General features: G+C 41.7%; 1 gene segment (V, D, J or C); it reads right to left on the bottom strand.

The window, feature by feature from the left end:
• Nucleotides 1–367: 367 nt before the first annotated feature.
• On the bottom strand, nt 368–17,732 carry LOC101350363 (T-cell receptor delta chain C region-like). The segment is given in 5 exon segments: nt 368–1,552; nt 2,941–3,054; nt 3,427–3,483; nt 4,098–4,376; nt 17,675–17,732. Coding segments are annotated over 3 exon segments (414 nt in total).
• Nucleotides 17,733–18,294: the final 562 nt, after the last annotated feature.

Consider the following 18,294-nt stretch of genomic DNA (forward strand, 5'->3'; position numbering starts at 1 on the left):
TCCATTTGTAACATCATGAGCTTCTGCTTGACACCCTAGCTAGGTGTCATGGAAACCACAATTCTGGGTTGCTAGGGCTCTGCTACCCGAGTGAGTGCACCTGGAAAGAGCTGTGAGCCTGCTGAGGCAGGAGGAACCGAACTCACCACCACACCGAGGGCTCTGCTGCTGCTGTTGTTATTGCTTTAGCAGTAGCAGCATCAACAGCAGGAAGCCCAGAGCTGGGTCCCCAAGGCAGGAGCCTGCACGCTTGAAGCTCAGGAAGCTGCGGTGTGACCTATAAGCTCAGTTTGGCTTTCAAATGACTTAACGGTTCACAGCACCCACTTCCTCTCTGCAGTGGTCAGCAATGAATCAAGCCAAAGGCAAGTGCACACAATGCAGTTTAATAAATGCAGTAGAGACAGGGTCTAAAATGAACAGCAGAAAACTATCAACACCAAAGACCCAGGCAAAAAGTCAGTGTCCAGTGATCTCAAATTCCCTGGGCAGACTGGCAGGCAAAAGACAGTAGAGATATTGTTTTTACAGGGGAAGCCTAGGAGATTTCATTTCTATCCCTCCCTCCAAAAACACTTGCACATTTCATTGCTTAAATTAAAGGCAGACCCACGTCTTATTCATCTTTGCACCCTCAGCACAGTGTCTGCAACTTAGAGGGAGTCAATTCATGTTTGTTAAGTTAATTAATAGAAAGGAGTTCTTTCTTCTGTATTCTATTCTGATCTCTGCTAATAGCTTGGAGGGTATTTAGATGAGGTTTTAGAAACCCGTGGAATGCTCAGAGAGAATTAACCTAAAAACCCGTTGCTGTCAAGTCGATTCCGACTCATAGCAACTGCCCCATAGGGATTCCAAGGAGCGGGTGGCAGATTCTAAGTGCCGACCTTTTGGTTAGCAGCTGAGCTCTTTAACTACTGTGCCACCAGGGCTCCCAGAGAATACTAGGGAAGTCAAATGTTATTCTGTTTGCAAAGTACTAGGAAAACCAGAAAGGCTGAAAATTTGGTACTATTCCGCCCCCCATCACCAGTTCTAGTGTGGTGGGTGGGACATGCACAAGATGCGGGGATAAGAATGTCAGTTTGGGACAAATATGATGCTGAGTTGGGCAAAACATCTCATGTTTAGGTAAAAGGACATGTACTCTCTTCCTCCCAGGGCTTATTTTCCTCATGGAGAATGGATTGGGGAACCTGTTCGTTCCACTTTGTACTTCTGGAGTCAAAGAAAGTCAAAAGGAACAGAACACTGCTTTCAAAGTGTACCAGGTGTAGGAGTAAAAAATGAGTCTTATATCCCCTTATAAAACAGCATTGACACAGTTATGATCATAAATTCCCTCTACCCAGGACTTTTGTCCTGCCACCAGTCTGAAGGATGAGCTGGGTTTGTTGCTTTCAAAAGAAAACTGGTTTGAGTGGTAGCCATTTAAGGTAGGCTGTGACAGTCATCTTGACAGTCATCACTGAGAAGTCAGAAGCCTAGGAAATAGCATCTTTGTAGGTTTTTGGTTTATTTCAGGGGATGAAGCATCCTCATCCCAGTCAGCCTGCAAGCAAAAAAGGTTGTGAGAGCCACCTGTTACGGAATCATACACCCTCAGTGCCAGAAGGAATCATAGCAGTCATCTACTCTAGGAAGGCCAATACTTGCTGTGGCTATACCATTGCAGACATCACTAATCTATCATAGCACTTTTTCCCTCTACACATGGAAAGAGTGCAGCTAGTCAGTATCAGCCTGTCAGTGTTATCCCAATCCATGAAGCCTATTTGCTTTCCTTTAAACTGTTGCTGTTGAGTTGATTCCAAATCATAATGACTCTATAGGACAGAGTAGGACTGCCCCATACAGTTTCCAAGGAGTGCCTGGTGGATTCGAACTGCTGACCTTTTGGTTAGCAGCCGTAGCACTTAACCACTGCACCACCAGGGTTTCCTTGCTTTCTTTTAGTCATTCTTAATTCTCTTGTTTCACAGATGCAAAATCTGAGGCCCAGAGAGGTGAAGCAACCTGGCTAAGATAACAGTGAGTTAGCGACAAAATCAAAACTAAAACCCAGGTTTTCTGACTCCCAGGGCAGCACTTTTTTTTATATAACCACAGGCCTATGTCCTTGGGACTGTTAGTAAAATAACAGGTGGAGCTGGACATCCATTTGGGAATGATTAGGTATGTTTTCAGGCTAGGTCAGATCAGTCTAACACTCTACCTCTAGGGTTACACCTAAATGAGAACTGGGGCTGTAGAGTATTTGGTAATATTGTACTGGGGAATACTGGAGAAGGAGCAAGGGGGAGCTTCATAGGCAAACCAAGATCCTGGTTTGAATTTCATCTACAAGTTTACCTGAAAAGGGAATGCAAGTAAAACACAAATAATTAACATATCAGCCCTGACTTTTATGCATCCTGAGTGGACTGTTCACTATGGACAGGAGTGTACATCATCTCAATGACAGGTTGTGTGCAATCAGAGTCCTGTGATTAAAGATTGGGATCTGGCATTCTTTTTATCTGGGCAAAGATAGCTTTCACTCTCCCTGAATATTCTTTGGGTGAAGCTTTACTTATGGTCTTGCAAATAGCTCCTGGCCCATCAGACAGATAAATGAAATAGGAGATGAGGAAGACTAATTCTCCTTCTTAGTTCCAACATTCTCCCTGGGGTGGAGGTGGGGGGTATTGGCTGGCATCTTAGAAAAATAGTACATTATACTACATAATGGATTTCAAGTCCAGCTTGAAATAAGAGGATAACAGGAGATGGGATATTGTTATGCTGAGTACCTGAGATAGCCCACATTATTAATTCTAAATATGTCTTTGTGTTTTTCCCTTCTCAATGTTTCTTGGTCTCTTACCATTCCTAAATCCCTTTCCCCCATGTGCTGCATAATTTTGGTGGACATGGGAATATGAAGGGGCTAATTCTTACCTTAAAAGAAAAATAACTTGGCAGTCAAGAGAAAATTGATGGCAACACTCTTGGCAAGCACCATTCTTAGTCCCAGCAGTGTGAGAGACATCATGTTCACCTTCCTGGTGTGAACTGTGGTTGAACAAGAGTGAAGATGGTGACTTAAGGGAGATACTAAATTCTTCCAGAAAGGGGACCTGTAACACTGACACCAGCTTGCCCCAAATCACCAGTACTCTTCCTGGTCTACAAATCCCAGCTTGGAGCCAGATACCCTCAGAGACCTAAGGCTGCTGTTCATACCTAGCCAACAAAACCTCCTTGGAAATCCATGCTTACAGTCAGACAAGTTCTCCTGGGAGAGTCAGAGGCTGAAGGAAATCAGTTCAGCTCAGGCACAGTTTTTGTTTTCTTTTGAAATCCGATGCTTTTTGACTCCATCTAACAATTACACAATTTGCCTTAACCCTCAATTCTAAAGTTGACCCTTTGATTTGAACTAACCTTTGGGTTCATGGCAGTTCTTTGAAGTTTCCTCTTTGTTTTCAGGTTCCCTTGGTCCTAGATTACATAGAAAAAGCAGCAGTGGTCAGAGGTACGTTGCCAACCAAGACGTTCAAAGGATTTCAGGATTTTAAAACTGGAGGAGACTTTAAGTAACTAAACTAAAGCCCAGAAGACGTGACTTGATTAAGGTAATACAGCTGTTCACATAGCCAACATATTCCCCATTCTGGACTTTTTTCATTGCACCTTGAGACTAACAACCTGGCATGGCATACCTTTAATATGTAAGAAGAACTAGGATTATTAACCACACAATAGACTGGATTGTCTTTTGGTTTGGAATTCAGCACTGGATTAGACTGAACATTTTTTTCCAAGAATAGAGTTTCTTTCAATCACAGAGACTCGTGGTGGGACAGCCATTTGTATGAAGGAGGCAGTGATTGGTGAAGAAGAGAGATGGGGATGAAATGACCACACATGGGCCTTGTCTCAGATTCCAGTTCAGGGATGCAGAGCATTACCTTTCCAGTTGATGATGGGCTATAGTTAGGCCTAAGTCTTGTTTCCAGCATGATACCATATTGAGACAGATGTCCAGAGTTTACATCTCCAACTTCCCTTTCCCCCCGACAACCCCCAGTTCCTTGAAACCAGATACCACCTACCTGAATGACTTATCTTTGGCTCCATGTCAGGGGAGTTCAAGATTTCATTGTTGTGTTGAACTGAACACGTCACTGAATCTGAGTCTTCATACTGACCAAGCTTGACAGCACTGTACTTCCCACTGGGAGAGACGACTATTGCAGGGTCATATTCTATTATACTCTTGGATGAGTTGAGGGTTATACTTATATCCTTGGGATAGAAATCCTTCACCAGACAAGCAACCTTCGTCCCATTTTTCATTACGAAAACAGATGGTTTGGTTGGAGGCTGACTTTCTGCAAATATAATCAACTTATTTCATGAGATGATTACCTACAACTTGGAAGTTAAACAGTGGTGGTTATCTCAACTCACCTTGGGCCAAACATGGTTGTGGCCTACAATTCAGATCTCCCTGTAGCCTGCTAGTGACCTGGGCTTATTAGCACCCCATGCAATGATGGCCAAGAGGAGTGGAAATGAAAGGCAGTCAGTTTGACTTCTGGTTTGGAGCTGCTAAAGGATATAGCTGGGAGCAGAGATGGAAAGCAATAACTACAAAGCAGTTTCTGGATCATTCGGGTTTTCAATGATTTATGTTTTATTAATCGATCCTCTGGACAATGGAGGCCAGGCTGAATATGTGTCTGCATTGGCAGATTTATATTAAATGCACGAGCCCTTGGAGGGAGATCAGGGCAGATGCTTATGCTTTGCATTATGTCAGTTAAAGAAACAAGGGCCTGAGAAGGGCTGCATACACAGCTGGTGAAAATGTACTGAAGATAGTAGTGTTGGGGTTACTTCAGGATGTCATCCCCGGTTTTAGGAACTGAAAGGGATCTGCTAAATTAAGTAGTATATCTCCCTGCCTTTAGGGGAATACTTATTCTTTTGTAAGAGACCAACCAATTTCTTCTGAGTCTTTAATCAGAGAATAAAACTATTGTTCTCAAGAAATCCTTACAGACATATAACTTTAATTCCTGTTGTAGTTTAAGCTCATTTCTTCTCGTTTTATTCTAAGTGGAGCTGTGGAATGGTTGGTCTCAACAATTGGGTCCCCTCCTGGCCTTCTCTCCTTTCATGCCTCACCTTGGACCTCTCAGCCACTCTTTAAATGCATCCTTTTCTTTCCTTAAAACCAAAAGTCTTGAAGCTTTGAGGGAGGTAATAATGCTTCTTTCCCACTATGCCTTATTGAAGCTTCTGAATCTTTCTCCCACCCCACAATAGTTGTGATCTTTCAGAAGGAGATCACCAGGCCTTTCTTCTGAGGCACTTCTGAGTGGATTTGAACTACCAGCCTTTTGGTTAATAGCCAAGTACTTAACAATTTGCGCCACCCAGGGACTTTGAGTCGCTGAATCTTGATAGATTTTGTGTCTGTGAATATTTTGATTCTTAGGGTACCTTGAAATAACTGCTAAAGAAAGAGCCCTATTAATACTGGAAATCAGGAAAGACAATCAGTCTGTGAATGGAGATCTGGATGTATTTCCAGTCATAAACTTAACTGCTGATTTTCAATATTAATTGCTTTCTTGAATATGGGCTGTTAGTATTTAAAACTTAGGTGCATTTGGCTTCTTGGTATCAAATTAAAAATATGTTGAATTCCAATGTGCTTTTATCTACAATAAAACGATTGACTGCTAACTGAGAGGTCAGTGGTTCAAAACCACCAGCGGCCCCTTGGGCGAAAGATGTGGCAGTCTGCTTCTGTAGAGATTTGCAGCCTTGGAAACCCTATGGGGTCGCTGTGAGTTGGAATGGATTCGATAGTATTGAGTTTGATTTTTTTTTTTTAATTTAAAATGGTCTGTAAGCAAGACTTAGATATTGTTAAACAAAAAGTCTTCATAATGAATGTGTAAAGAGAAAATAAATGATTTTTCTAATGCTCTGTTCTAAATCTGGATTTGGGCTTAGGCTGTGATGCTCATAGTAGTAGGGCCATAACCAAATGTACTGGTTAGATCTGGTTTAGAGGGAGTGATTCCTAGTCAGGACGTTCCTGCTGACGTACTTTATAAATGGACAATGGCTGATCAGGTCTTTCCTAGGAAATCAGCTGTTCAAAGCACCGTCATCACACCATCATAATTCTTTGTCTCTTTTCCCAGTCCGGAAGCTGAGCTAAAAGATTGGATTCTGTTCTACTCACTCAGGGCAGGAAACTCATTCCTAAGAATTTGGTGCCTTATATTTTTGGCTTTAGCTCTCAGCAAGGTGGAGGGGTTGGGGGTGTGTTGTAATTCAAAGGGCTTTCCTGGAATCTCCCTTCAACATTCATGAGAAAACTTTCATTGTTTTGTCTCCTTGCATATCTGAAGCCACTGATAACAGCCACTGATAACCTAAGCATTAACTGCTGGAAACCACAAGGGTTGCCCACCGCCCCTCCCTTCAGAACTGCTACATTTCTTGCTCACTATACTGAGATCGGTTTGAGATGTATTCCGGTTGATTTGCAAGGGAGTAATGAGTTAGTGAGAAAGGAAACCAGTCCATTAAAAACAAAACAAAACCAAAAAACCAAAAAACTCTATCTCCTTGGTTATTTCAGAGTATGATCCAATCCTAGTCTAATTTTGTTGCATAATTAAGGCTTGCCTGGGATTTTAAAATCTAAATTCATCAGGTAGCTGTCAATGATCACTTTGGGCTGGGGGGCCTGATTTATTGAATGATGTAATGTAGTTGACAAAACAGATGTCTGAAGAAGGTTGTGCACACTTACGATATTGACTTCTGAATCTGTAGTCAGCATTTCAGATTGATCATAAGGTACTGATTTGGTAAAACACTTTTCTTAGACCTCCTTTCTCAATTAATAATGTCTGTAAGTTCAAAACAATTGTTCGAAAATAAAAATATTCTATCTGATCCCTTCTTTGATATCATGGTAACCAAAGAAAAAGCTATCTGACTGAATTGAACCTTTTTTAAAAAATGGAACTCACTCAATATAGTTGCTGTATGTCATCACACCTATTTTATATTTGACTTAAAATAAACCAAAATTTGAAGCTGTATAAAAGTTAGTTTTGCACTATTGTAGTCCAGAATTTAAATTCAAGATTTAACTGTTTATCTTTTAAGAATTTCCAGTCTTTCTCATGGTCCACGTGTGTAATTATGTTTCAACACGCATTTCAAAGTGCTATTTGGGTAACTGTTATTTTATTTTCAGACTTTCTCTTTTTTGAAAAATCCAATGCTAAGGTTATGTGCTGGTGAGCAATGCAAAAAGACACAAACACCCTTCCTGAACAGTCTTTCTTAATTTATAAACTCAGAAATCATCTGTGTTTCAGCTTCTTATAGAGTGCTGCTGGTCCCCTAAGAACTGCAACATTTATAATAAATATCATTCAGAATTTCAAGGCTCTCTGTCAATATGGGATTTAATTTGAACCTGAAATATAAATTTGCTCACCCTGATTGCTCTGACCAGGCAGGCTAACCATCTCCAAAATCTTCTAAACTGCAGGACACTTGTTTTCAGGTTGCAATAAAACATGCATACTAGTCAGTGTAGCCAAAGGGATATGTAAGGAGTATGCAACCTCGTGGAGAATTTGAACCAAAGTGTCCCTGCCACTGTACCCCTGCACCAAATGTTCTTAGTGTAATTTTTCTAGATTACTTTGTGCTTTCTTGGCTGCTATGAAAATTTCAGAAATAAGTGGGAACTAGCAGTTCAAACACCTAGGGGCACCTTGAAAGACAGGTCTGGCAATCTGCTTCCAAAAAGTCACAGCCTTTAAAACCCTATGGAACAGTTCTACTCGGCACACATGGGGTTACCATGAATTGGAATCGACTCAATGGCAACTAACAAGCAACAGTAAATAGTTTTAATGTATGCTTTTAAAAAATAAAAATAGTTATGAAGCTACTTTAGCAAATCAGCCCAGTGTCTTCACTCTGACCCACTTCATTTCTGTACTATTTCTATTTCTACCTACTCAAGTAGTGTTAACTGGGTGGCAGCTCCAGTCCCATGACTCAAATTATACTGAGAAATATAAGGAAAAGATCAACTCACGGGGCTCCACGAAGAGTTTGGTGCCAGCTCCAAAAAACATCTGTCGGGTGTCCCAGGAGCACATTGTGACACTGCCTCACAGGCGATCAGCCTGGGGCAGCCCTGGGGCCTGGGCTAGAACATCTGCCCTGCCTCCCAGGCCTGTGTCTCAGCCTAGAGACCACTCAGCTCAGAGAACTACAAAGCTGCCCTTGATGAGACCACGGGGCCTAGTGCACAAAGTCTCAGTTCACTTTGAAGCTAATAATGGTTTAGCTGCTGGAGATGGATAGGGATGTGAGCATGAAATTGCCAGCCGAGAGGTGCAGCGACAAGGCTGAAATGGAGCCAGAGAAGAAGGTGACAGGTGGCCGAAAGCTGCCTTGAAGATGGAACATTGAGTTTATTGGGAGGACTCTCCAAGAACACAATAGCTTGGGGTAGAGATGAGGCATGGAATGTTGACAGTTCTTAAAATGAATGTTAGGCTGAGAAGAAGAAGGTTTAGAAACAGGTCCTGTTCTCATACTCTGGTTCCCTTCTCTTGGGTCACACATAATACTTTTTGATTAGAAACCTAATTTCCCCCATCACTCTGACTGAGTCTCACAATAATAACAAATCTACTTTCTACTTCACTGAATCCAGTGAAGGGCTTTCTAAGGACCTGAGGGTTGAACAAGAAATTGGTTGCCATGGGGGAGCCCATTGGTGCTGCATGTCATTGATACAGGTCAGAGAAGCCAGTGTTTGCTTTGGGTTGCTTATTTTTGTTTTGTAATTTGTCCTATATCTGGATCCAGCTACAAGCCTCAAGAGGATGTAGTAATCATGTGAAGTAGAATTTAAAAAACAAACGGATTACTCTATCCCATCACCAAAAATCAAGAGTCTAGGGCTAGAGGTAGGCAAAAGAGAATGACAGTGGTATAAGGCCTTTATTTGCTGTCAAAACTTTGGGAGCTTGATTTGAAATTCTCACTGCTCATGCCTGAGCTTCACAGCACTGCATTATACCATCACTGCAGGAAGAGAAACCAAAGAAGCAAATGGAGTCTCACTGGGGAGCTTAGGTCAGTGTCTTGGCAAGAGGCTAAACATCAGTTTCATCATTCTCCTTCTTCCCTAAGACTCCCAAAGGCACATCCTCACAGATTTGACTCTAACACTGCAGATAATTCTGAATTTCAAGTGGAAATGATTTAAAGGGAAAATGAAACACAATACTTTTTGCTCAGATGCAGTTTGCCAAACATCAATCAGGCTGCAATCAGCTACAGCAAGATTCTGAGTTCCTTCTGTCTTTTCATTGCTCTATTCTATTCTATGCCAGAAGCCTGACCCAGGGCTTTATTTATATACTTGTAAAAGACTTAAACATACCAAGCCTCAGAACAGAGTTTCCAAGAATACACAGAGTATCTTCTTAAGAGAAACCAAATGCATTTACCTTCAAATTTTATGATAACTCTTTGCAGCAAAAATAGCAATGGATTTCCCATTTAGAACTCCCTGACTTGCCAAGAAGCTCCATTCATTCAGGGCTGTGCTGCAGCAACCCCAAGGGGATACACATAACTGAGCTGTAGTAAAGTGCATCACTTACTTGGTTCCACAATGATCTGGGTACCAGTTCCAAAGATGAGCTGAGTTGTCAAAGCACTACTCCAGGCATCGTTACAAAAACCCTGCTTGCCTATTTGCCACCCTGTCAATCTCGTTCATCTGTTTGGAAGTGGGTGGGTGGAGCAGAACAACTGTAGCTGGAGACATAGAACTGTGCAAGGGTTTCTGAGATCTAAGCTCTGTATTTTGCAGCTTGTTTGATGTCTGGTATCTTCAGAGTGTTGACATGTAGGAAAGTCCCTGGATTTTCTATTATCTCCCCAACCTGCCATCTCTTACCCCCAGACCTTGCTTCAGGGTCATATTTTCACAGGGAGAAAAGAATCATTTTGCTTTTGTTGAAAATTTTCAGATGGCTATTGTCAGCAGAAACATAACTACAAGGCTCAAGTAAATCAATTGCAACAGGACTACGCCTCAGCTGGAGATGGAAGGACACGATGGCTGGAGTGAGAAGCACTGATGTGAAAGATTTGGGGTCTATCCAAAGGTTAATAATAATCATAGATAACTACCATTTGTATAAAATATTTAATTACTTACAAACAGCCAGTGTCTACACTATCTCAACTAACATTATTGTAACAAACTCCATGATGTGGATATTGTTAGAACCATAGTACTGATGAAGTAACTGAAGATAAGAGTGGTTAAGAGATTTAGCCAAGGTCACACAGATACTGAATGACTGAGCTGGGTCTCCCTCTCAGGTTTCCAGATTCCAGTTTCTGTACATTGAACCAGAGTACTAGGTGATAGGACTGGAAGGAGCCTCACCTGGCGCTTGTCACTATGGTCTGCAAGGGATGATTACTGGATAAATAAGAAGAGATTTGACTCCCCTTCCAGTGCTTTTTTCATGAAATCACAGAATTCCTACTAAGTCAGGATGTTCATATTATTGTAATTGCTTTGCTTCTCCTACTGAATCACCCTAATTGTAGGTCTGGAGAATAATCAAAACCACAGCTTGTTAAATAATCAGGATCATATTGAGTTAAAGATGGAAGGCACCTTGGAAATTATCCAGCCTGCACTTTACTAGAGCTCAGTGAAGTTCAGTTACAGAGCTTGTTAGTCCAAGAGAAAGATTGGAACTATAGTCCTTAAATTCTTGACCTGGCCTGCTCTTCATTATACTTCATGTCCACAACCTAGATTTACTGTATTATGGGTCTGGTCAAAGAGTTCCTGGGTGGCATAAATGGTTAAGTGCTCGAATATTAGCTGAAAGACTGGTAATTCGAATCCACCCAGAGGCACCTCGGAAGACAGGCCTGGTGATCTGCTTCTGAAAGGTCACAGCCTTGAAAACCCTGTGGAGCTCAGTTCTACTCTGAACACTTGAAGTTGCCATGAGTCAGAGTCGACTTCAAGGCAACTAACAACAACAACACGATGGGCCTGGTCACAGCCTGGATCTGTAAACGTTGCATGCATGGATGTTGAGTAAGCGGGTTCTCTAAAGTTAGTTAGGTAGAGGGAAGACAACAAAGATTCTCCAGGAAGGATATAGTGGATCAGGAAGACAACCACAGCACATACCTCATCCTGGACTTTATCTGATACTCAGTTCCTGTTCTTCAAACCTTCCCTTGCTAAGTTACCTGCTGGAGAAGTGTTTCCCAAGATAGTGACTTGGGAAAATGTTTAACAAAGATAATTGCCAAACATAGTGGTCATAAGAAGGAAAAGTAAGTCACTGACCTGGTTCTACCTCCATATAGGTTCCTTTGCCAAAGATTAGCGGAGTTTGCACAACTAATATACCCAATTTAAAAGCCACTTTGCTTTTCTCTTTATGGCAACCCTGGAACCAATTGCCAAGTCACATGATCTCCATTTAATGGAATTTTCTGTCCTACCTGGTCTAACTTCTTTTCTCCTCAGTCTTAGGGGCTGTCCTTTAGGAAGGAGTGGCAAGTGACTCCTGTGTCAAATTGCAATTCAAACTTTTGCCCATGTTACAATCTGACAGAGTTTGTGCTCTGAAGGAGAAAGAATGAATGTAGAATGGTATGGAATTTTCTCACTTTGATCAGGAATAAAGAAAGTCATTTGTGGAGCAGCAGTTCTCAAACTTTGGGCTACACTTAGGTGGGGCAAAGACCTAGTGGGTATGTACCTCACTCACTCCTAATTTTTAGTGGAATTCCATTTCATATCTAGTCAGAGTTTTGCATTATTGCCAACCATTGTGTGGCAGCCAGACTTCTTAGCAGAAAATAGAATTAGTCTTCATTTTAGTAATATATTCATGAATATCAAATTTTAGCAAGCGTTACTGACACACTCACACTTAGAAGTGATGGTTAAATATCTTCTTCATATATAAGTCAGAGTTTATGAGATTGCCTGTATGTCACTCATAAAAACCAAGGAGAGAATTTGCATTTTCAGATCAGTTCACAGTCCATTAAAGGAATGCTGATTAGCCTTTGAGAATCACTAAAATGGAGGGTGGTTCTCAGTTGTGGTAAAGTAGAAAGATTTCAGGAGACCCGAGACCTAGTTCTGATTCTGTCCCTTATGAAGTGTGTCATCTTGGCCAAGTTCCTTAAGTTTGTGAGCTTTATTTGCCTCCATTATAAAATAAGGATTATATCATCTGTGTTGGGAAGTTGTGAAATGAAATGAAAGGGTGTATATAAAGCATTCTGTAAACTAGAAAGCCTAGGAATGGTTATTAGAATGTTTATTAGGGTTAGACTCAGAGGAAATTAGTTTTACTTGAATCAGGAGGGATGTAATTTCTCTAAGACCAGAACTTCCCAGTGGGAAGGACTGTTGGGAAGAGGTTGTTGAAGGAGATAAGACTCCTATGGCTTTGGTGTTTTTGAGATGAGGATGGGTGTGCACTTCCTAGTGCTACGATTGAGGACAGGAATTCAGGTGTCTGTCTTTTCTCTAGACCATGTGTGACCTCCATTCCATTCTCCGATCTTTCCTTTCAAATCCAAAAGCTGAAGCCCTTACAAAGGCCTATAAGCCACTCCTCTTCCCCTTGACCACCCTGACCTCATTTTCAAATTCTATCCCCACCCCCCACGCCACTCACCTTTTTTCCAGCCATACAAGCCTCCTTTCTATTCTTCAAACACCCTAGGCAGCACTTTCGTTCCCCTGCCTGGAAATGCTCTTCTTCTAGATATCTGTATGGCTCACACTGTCACCTCTTCAGGTTTCTGCTCAAATGCCCCCTTTCCAGCAACGCCTTATGGGGCCTCTTGATCTAAAATTGCATAGTCCTCCCTCCCACTAGTACTCTTTATTCCCTGCTTTATTCTTCATAGGGCTTATTACCATCTAACACACTATATATTTTCTCTACCATCTGTCTTTCACCATTAGAATGTAAGTTCCAATAAGACATGGATTTCTTTTTGTTTTGTTCATGGCTGATTCCCCAGTACCTAGAATAGTGCTTGGCATATAGTGAGCACTCACTAAATATTTGTTGAGTGAATGAATGCATAATAAATGAATTACACCTTTCTGGTTTTTATTGACTTCTTAGGTTTACATAAGAGACATCTGCAACAAGAAAATTATCTGTGAATTGCAGAGAAACCTAATGGGCCAGAGAATGAAACTTGGCTATTCATGATTTCAAAGTTACTTCTCAAAGAAAGCAGAGAAGATGGTGCCTTTATGAAATATTTGAGGACCACTGGGACAACCCTTGTGGGTTCCCTGTAAATAGTTACCTTATTCCCTTTATAGAGCCTATAATTCTACCATTACAAATTTAAAATTGTTATAAGTATATATATAACAACATCTACTGACTCAACATTTTCTACCATTATAATTCAATGGCTAAAATTCACATGCTTTTGGAATATGTAGTATATGCCTTTCAATCATTAGCACTTTGGTATGATTTTTTGGTGGCAATTATTTGCAGTGTGACAGTAGTGAGCACAAGATTTGATTATAGGAGGTAATATAGGGAAAGAGAAGGCTGAGTGGACAGCCTAGGTGAGTCCTGGGAAACCAGGAGGCATCAGGAGGACACTGTGCTTGGGGAGAAGGAGTGAGAGGTGCTGAAAGCCTGGATGAGAGAGCCTGAAGACAAATACCACTGTACTAACTTCAAATTTTGTGGTAGGCTGCCCAGCAAAGGTAGCTTCTTAGACAGGTATGTGATGCAGTGGAAAAGCATTAGCTTTGGCATTTGAGTCTTGGGTTCAAATTCTGCCTCTGCCTCTTTCTGGCTGTGTGATCCAAGGCAAGTCACTTATCTTCATCTTTCTTGGTTTCCTTATTAAAAAATACTTCTAACAATATCTGTTGTGCACAGTTGCTGTGGGGTCTAAGTGAAGCAATATATATGAAAGCACCTCATGTCATGTCTGGTATGTGGTAGATCCTAGTTTACTTTCTTTCTAAGCAACCAAAATAATTACACTCAGCTTCCATGGGCACATGATGAGAAGCAAATCTGTGCTGCAGGGGAACAATAAGCTTTTACCATTGTATAGAACACTATGCTTTGCAAAGCTCCTCCACATCCTGAGAGTGGGCATCATCACCCTCATTTTCAATATGAGGATAATGAGAATCTGAAAAATCAACAGTGACTTATCACAGGTTACAGAACTGGGACTCAGGCTCAGCCCCACAGTTTCCAAGTCCCCTTCCATTTCTGTTTCCTTTCCCCTTACACCACAGCCGACTTGTCCTCTTATTCATTCATCAAATATTTATTAAGTGTCTTTAACGTAGTTGTGGATACAGTAAGTCCTTATCCTTATGGAGCAACAGTAAATAAGCATATGATGTGTCAGGTGGAGATGTGGGCTATAAAAAATAAGGCAGGGTAAGGGGGCTGGAGAACAACAGGGGTGGTTGGGGAAGGCCTTGCTGGAAGTGACATTTGAATAAATACCTGAAGAAGGAGAGGGAGAAAGCTATGTGATGACCTGGGAGAAGATGGTTCCAGGCACAGAGAATCACAGGTGCAATGGTTTTGCTCTGGGAGATGCTCATCATGAGCTAGAAGAAATACTAGCGATGCCAGGTAAAGTCCAGGGGGGTGAGAGGAATGGGAAAACTAGCTCTTAGAATTTTAGAAGCACGATGAGGGAAGAGAAGTCCAGGATTTTGTGGACTTTTCTTCCTTGGGGGAAGAGGTATTGCTCTGATCATCTAGACCATTCTGAGTTAAGGGACCCTCAGGCCCTGGAGATGTATGTGAGGGAAGAGCCTCTTAGCGCCTTCTGGGGAATGAGAATGCCTCTTTGGGTAACTGGTTTTGGAGTGGGGGCAGAAGCTCTTCCGTTGTGAAAGTATGGGGTGGGGGCAGCAGCTGGAAGGGAAGCAATGTAACTATTGTTTCAGACTCCACAGGCAGCTTGGAAAGGAGCAGATTAGAGGCCTGAGGAGGAGGCTGGACCAGGCAAGATAAACCTTCACATGTGCCCAGTAGAGCTGCAACCCTGATAGGACAGCGGAGTTCTTAAGAGCCCAGATTCTGGAATCAGACTGATGATTCCCATCTTGACCTGGTCCTGTCCTAAGCTGTGTGATCTTGGGAAACCCCTCTGAGATTCAGTTTCCTGATCTGTAAAATACAGATAAAAGTACCTGATTCCAAACGATCATCGTGAAAACTGAATTAAATGGCATTCTCCAAGTACCTAATCCAGTGATCTGACACATAGCAGACACTCAAAAAGTTGTAATACGTATTATTCTAAGTTCATCTCATGGTCCAGTTTCATTAAAATGTTCCCAACTACCTTGGCCGCGTTCTAAGCTCCTGTAGCACATGTTCTCATTGAGGTACTTCATTCCATGCTGCTTTGGTTCTGGTTTATGAAGTTAAGCGGTGCCCCCCAAGCTTATCTACCCAGAGAACTAAAGGTGTGGTGGATCTAGGACTGTGGAATTATGTGGACCTGATCTGTTAGTTTTGTGCTACCCTGGAGCTCTGTAAGTAAAAACTTGAAAGAAGCTCCTGAAGAAAGAAAGCATCAAAAGGAAGTAGACTTCTGAGAAGATAAAGGCCCTGGGTTTGAAGTGATAGCTCTTTAATCCAATATTAGTTGGCTAAAAAGAGGGCACGATTAAAAAATATTCCAGATCTCCCTGTTACTGGGTGTTCTCTATCTTTTCATTTCAAATGATGTTGGAATGCACCAACTCAGGGTTTCCCAGACTTCAACTAATCCTATCTTATTTTGTGGATTTTTGTTATATCCATCTGTGGTATAATTTGCTTAATAATTTTCTTTAAATTTATTCACTTTTTCACTTAAAATATAATTAAAAAAACTTTAAATCACATGAGTTGGTGACCTAGTTCTATTATTCTGATATCATTCAGACATAAAGCAATGGAAATGATAAGAAAGTCTATTCATATACCACCTAAAATCATGAGGTGTGTATTCTACACTTACGAAAACACTGGACCAAGGAAGTCAATAAACAGAGGACTGTGATTCATTAGGAAGAACTTGGCAAACAAGGGGAGGTGAGGGAAATCAGTCACTAACTTTGTCTTTGATGAGAGCATGGAGAAGCTCTTATTTTAGCCAGAGGTCTAAAGGCAAGGGTCTGAAGTCTTTAAATTTTCAAAATCTTACTATGTTTTTTTTTTTTTTTTTAATCTGAATTTCTCTGCTCTGATTCTGCTAGCGCAGCTTTGGGTCTCTCTTTCTTTCTGGATGTGAAGTCCCAGCCCCACTTTTCCCCATAGTGTGAGGTTGGGGAATACCTAGCCCCTGCCCTTCCCTGTCCCTTCCTCTGCCTTCAATTCTATGCCTCACTCACTTTGTACCCAGGACTGTCCTTGCCCAATTATTCTTTGGGACAAGCCCACGCAGCATACTTTCCCACTCTATCTCTCTTAGTGTTGTCTCCTACTTTGGAAAACACAAGGTGAATGCCAAGGCATAAGGTGGAGAGTAGCCACTTTGGAAAATTTGGGACCACTTAACCCTACTGCTGGACTTCCCTAGGACCTTTGAAAAGGGTTTTGCTTTGGCTTATTATATTCTTTGGCTTACGATTAATATCCACTATCTAACTGAAAGTGGCTGCCAAATGGAGACCTCTATCTTTTTTCTTTTTTTAAGTGAGACACCGTTGAATTCAAATATCACTTACATGGCACCGAAAGATGCCTTCTGTGCAGAGTAAAATCCTTCAACCATTTTAGCATCAGTTCTTTCTAATAGTTAATTAATAAGTGGTACCATATCCTCTTTGTGAGTAAGGTGAACACCATGAGCCCTTAGGGAGCTACTCTTGGCTGTGTTCTGCAGACTTTAAAGCATTTCTTAGTTGGAAGCATTACTTATTCAGTTTGCTCTGCTTGGAATCTGGTCTCACCAGGGAACCAGATGTTCCATATTCTTGGCTACTAACCTGACATCTATTTGAAGTCCAAACAGTTAGAAACAAGCATCAATAACTTGTTCCTTTCTTCTGAAGAGAGACATAGCAACACCAGTGAATATTTACTTTGGCCTCATCCTCCATGCCCTGGAGGCTCATTCAACTCTGATCTCTACCAGGAGCATGTATTTGGCCTTAGGAAGGTCAGAATTGTTTATATCTGGAGCCACCTTGATAGAATCACCTAGATAGGTCAACTTTGGTCCTGGTCAGTTTTGACTCTAGTACTCAGGAATTTGGGCCATTGATTCTGGTGTCTACAGCCAGAACAAAATCTCATGAATTGAGTAGAATCATCTCAGTTTCCCCAGATCTTTGTGGGTTCCTTCACACACCCATAAATCCCTCTTTTACAGACATCCCCTACCCAACTTTTACGGAGAGGATTCACCATAGTTCTTTCCTTCCCAAGACTCTTCCTTGACACTAGGTTGGTGCTATTACTACCCATTTTCCATTTCCTGATATTTCTGCCTTTTTAGATAGAGAATGCCTTAATCCCAAAGAGCAGACAAATGGGTTACTTACTTGGTTCCACAGTCACATGAGTTCCTTTCCCAAAGATGAGCTTGTATCACAGCACTCAAGAGGTTTCTAAAAACCTCAGCAACATTTCCGCCTTCTTTCCTCTCATTGCTCTAAGACTGGAGGATCTTTAGGACTTGGCTCCTTGAAAAATGGCACTTCTTTACCCAGCTGGTCCATGACGATATAATCAATAACAGATAGGGGTAGGATTGACTTTGGGAGGTATCCTGGATTGAATTATGTCCCCCCAAAAAACGTGTGTATCAGTTTGGCTGGGCCATGATTCCTGTATTGTGTGATTTTCCTGTAGGTTGTAAATCCTGCCTCTATGATGTTAATGAGGGAAGATGGGCAGCAGTTGTGTTAGTTAGGCAGGACTCAATCTACAAGATTGGATTGTGTCCTGAGGCAATCTCTTGAGACAGAAAAGGGAGAGGTGAGCAGAGAGGCAGGGGGATCCCATACCACCAAGAAAGCAGTGCCAGGAGCAGAGAGTGTCCTTTGGACCCAGGGTCCCTGCGCAGAGAGGCTCCTAGTCCAGGGGAACATTGATGAGAAGGCCAAGAGAGAGAGAAAGCCTTCCCCTGGAGGTGATATCCTGAATTTGGACTTTTAGCCTA

The sequence above is a fragment of the Trichechus manatus genome, unplaced genomic scaffold (assembly GCF_000243295.1).
Source record: "Trichechus manatus latirostris isolate Lorelei unplaced genomic scaffold, TriManLat1.0 scaffold00268, whole genome shotgun sequence".
Classification (NCBI taxonomy): domain Eukaryota; kingdom Metazoa; phylum Chordata; class Mammalia; order Sirenia; family Trichechidae; genus Trichechus; species Trichechus manatus.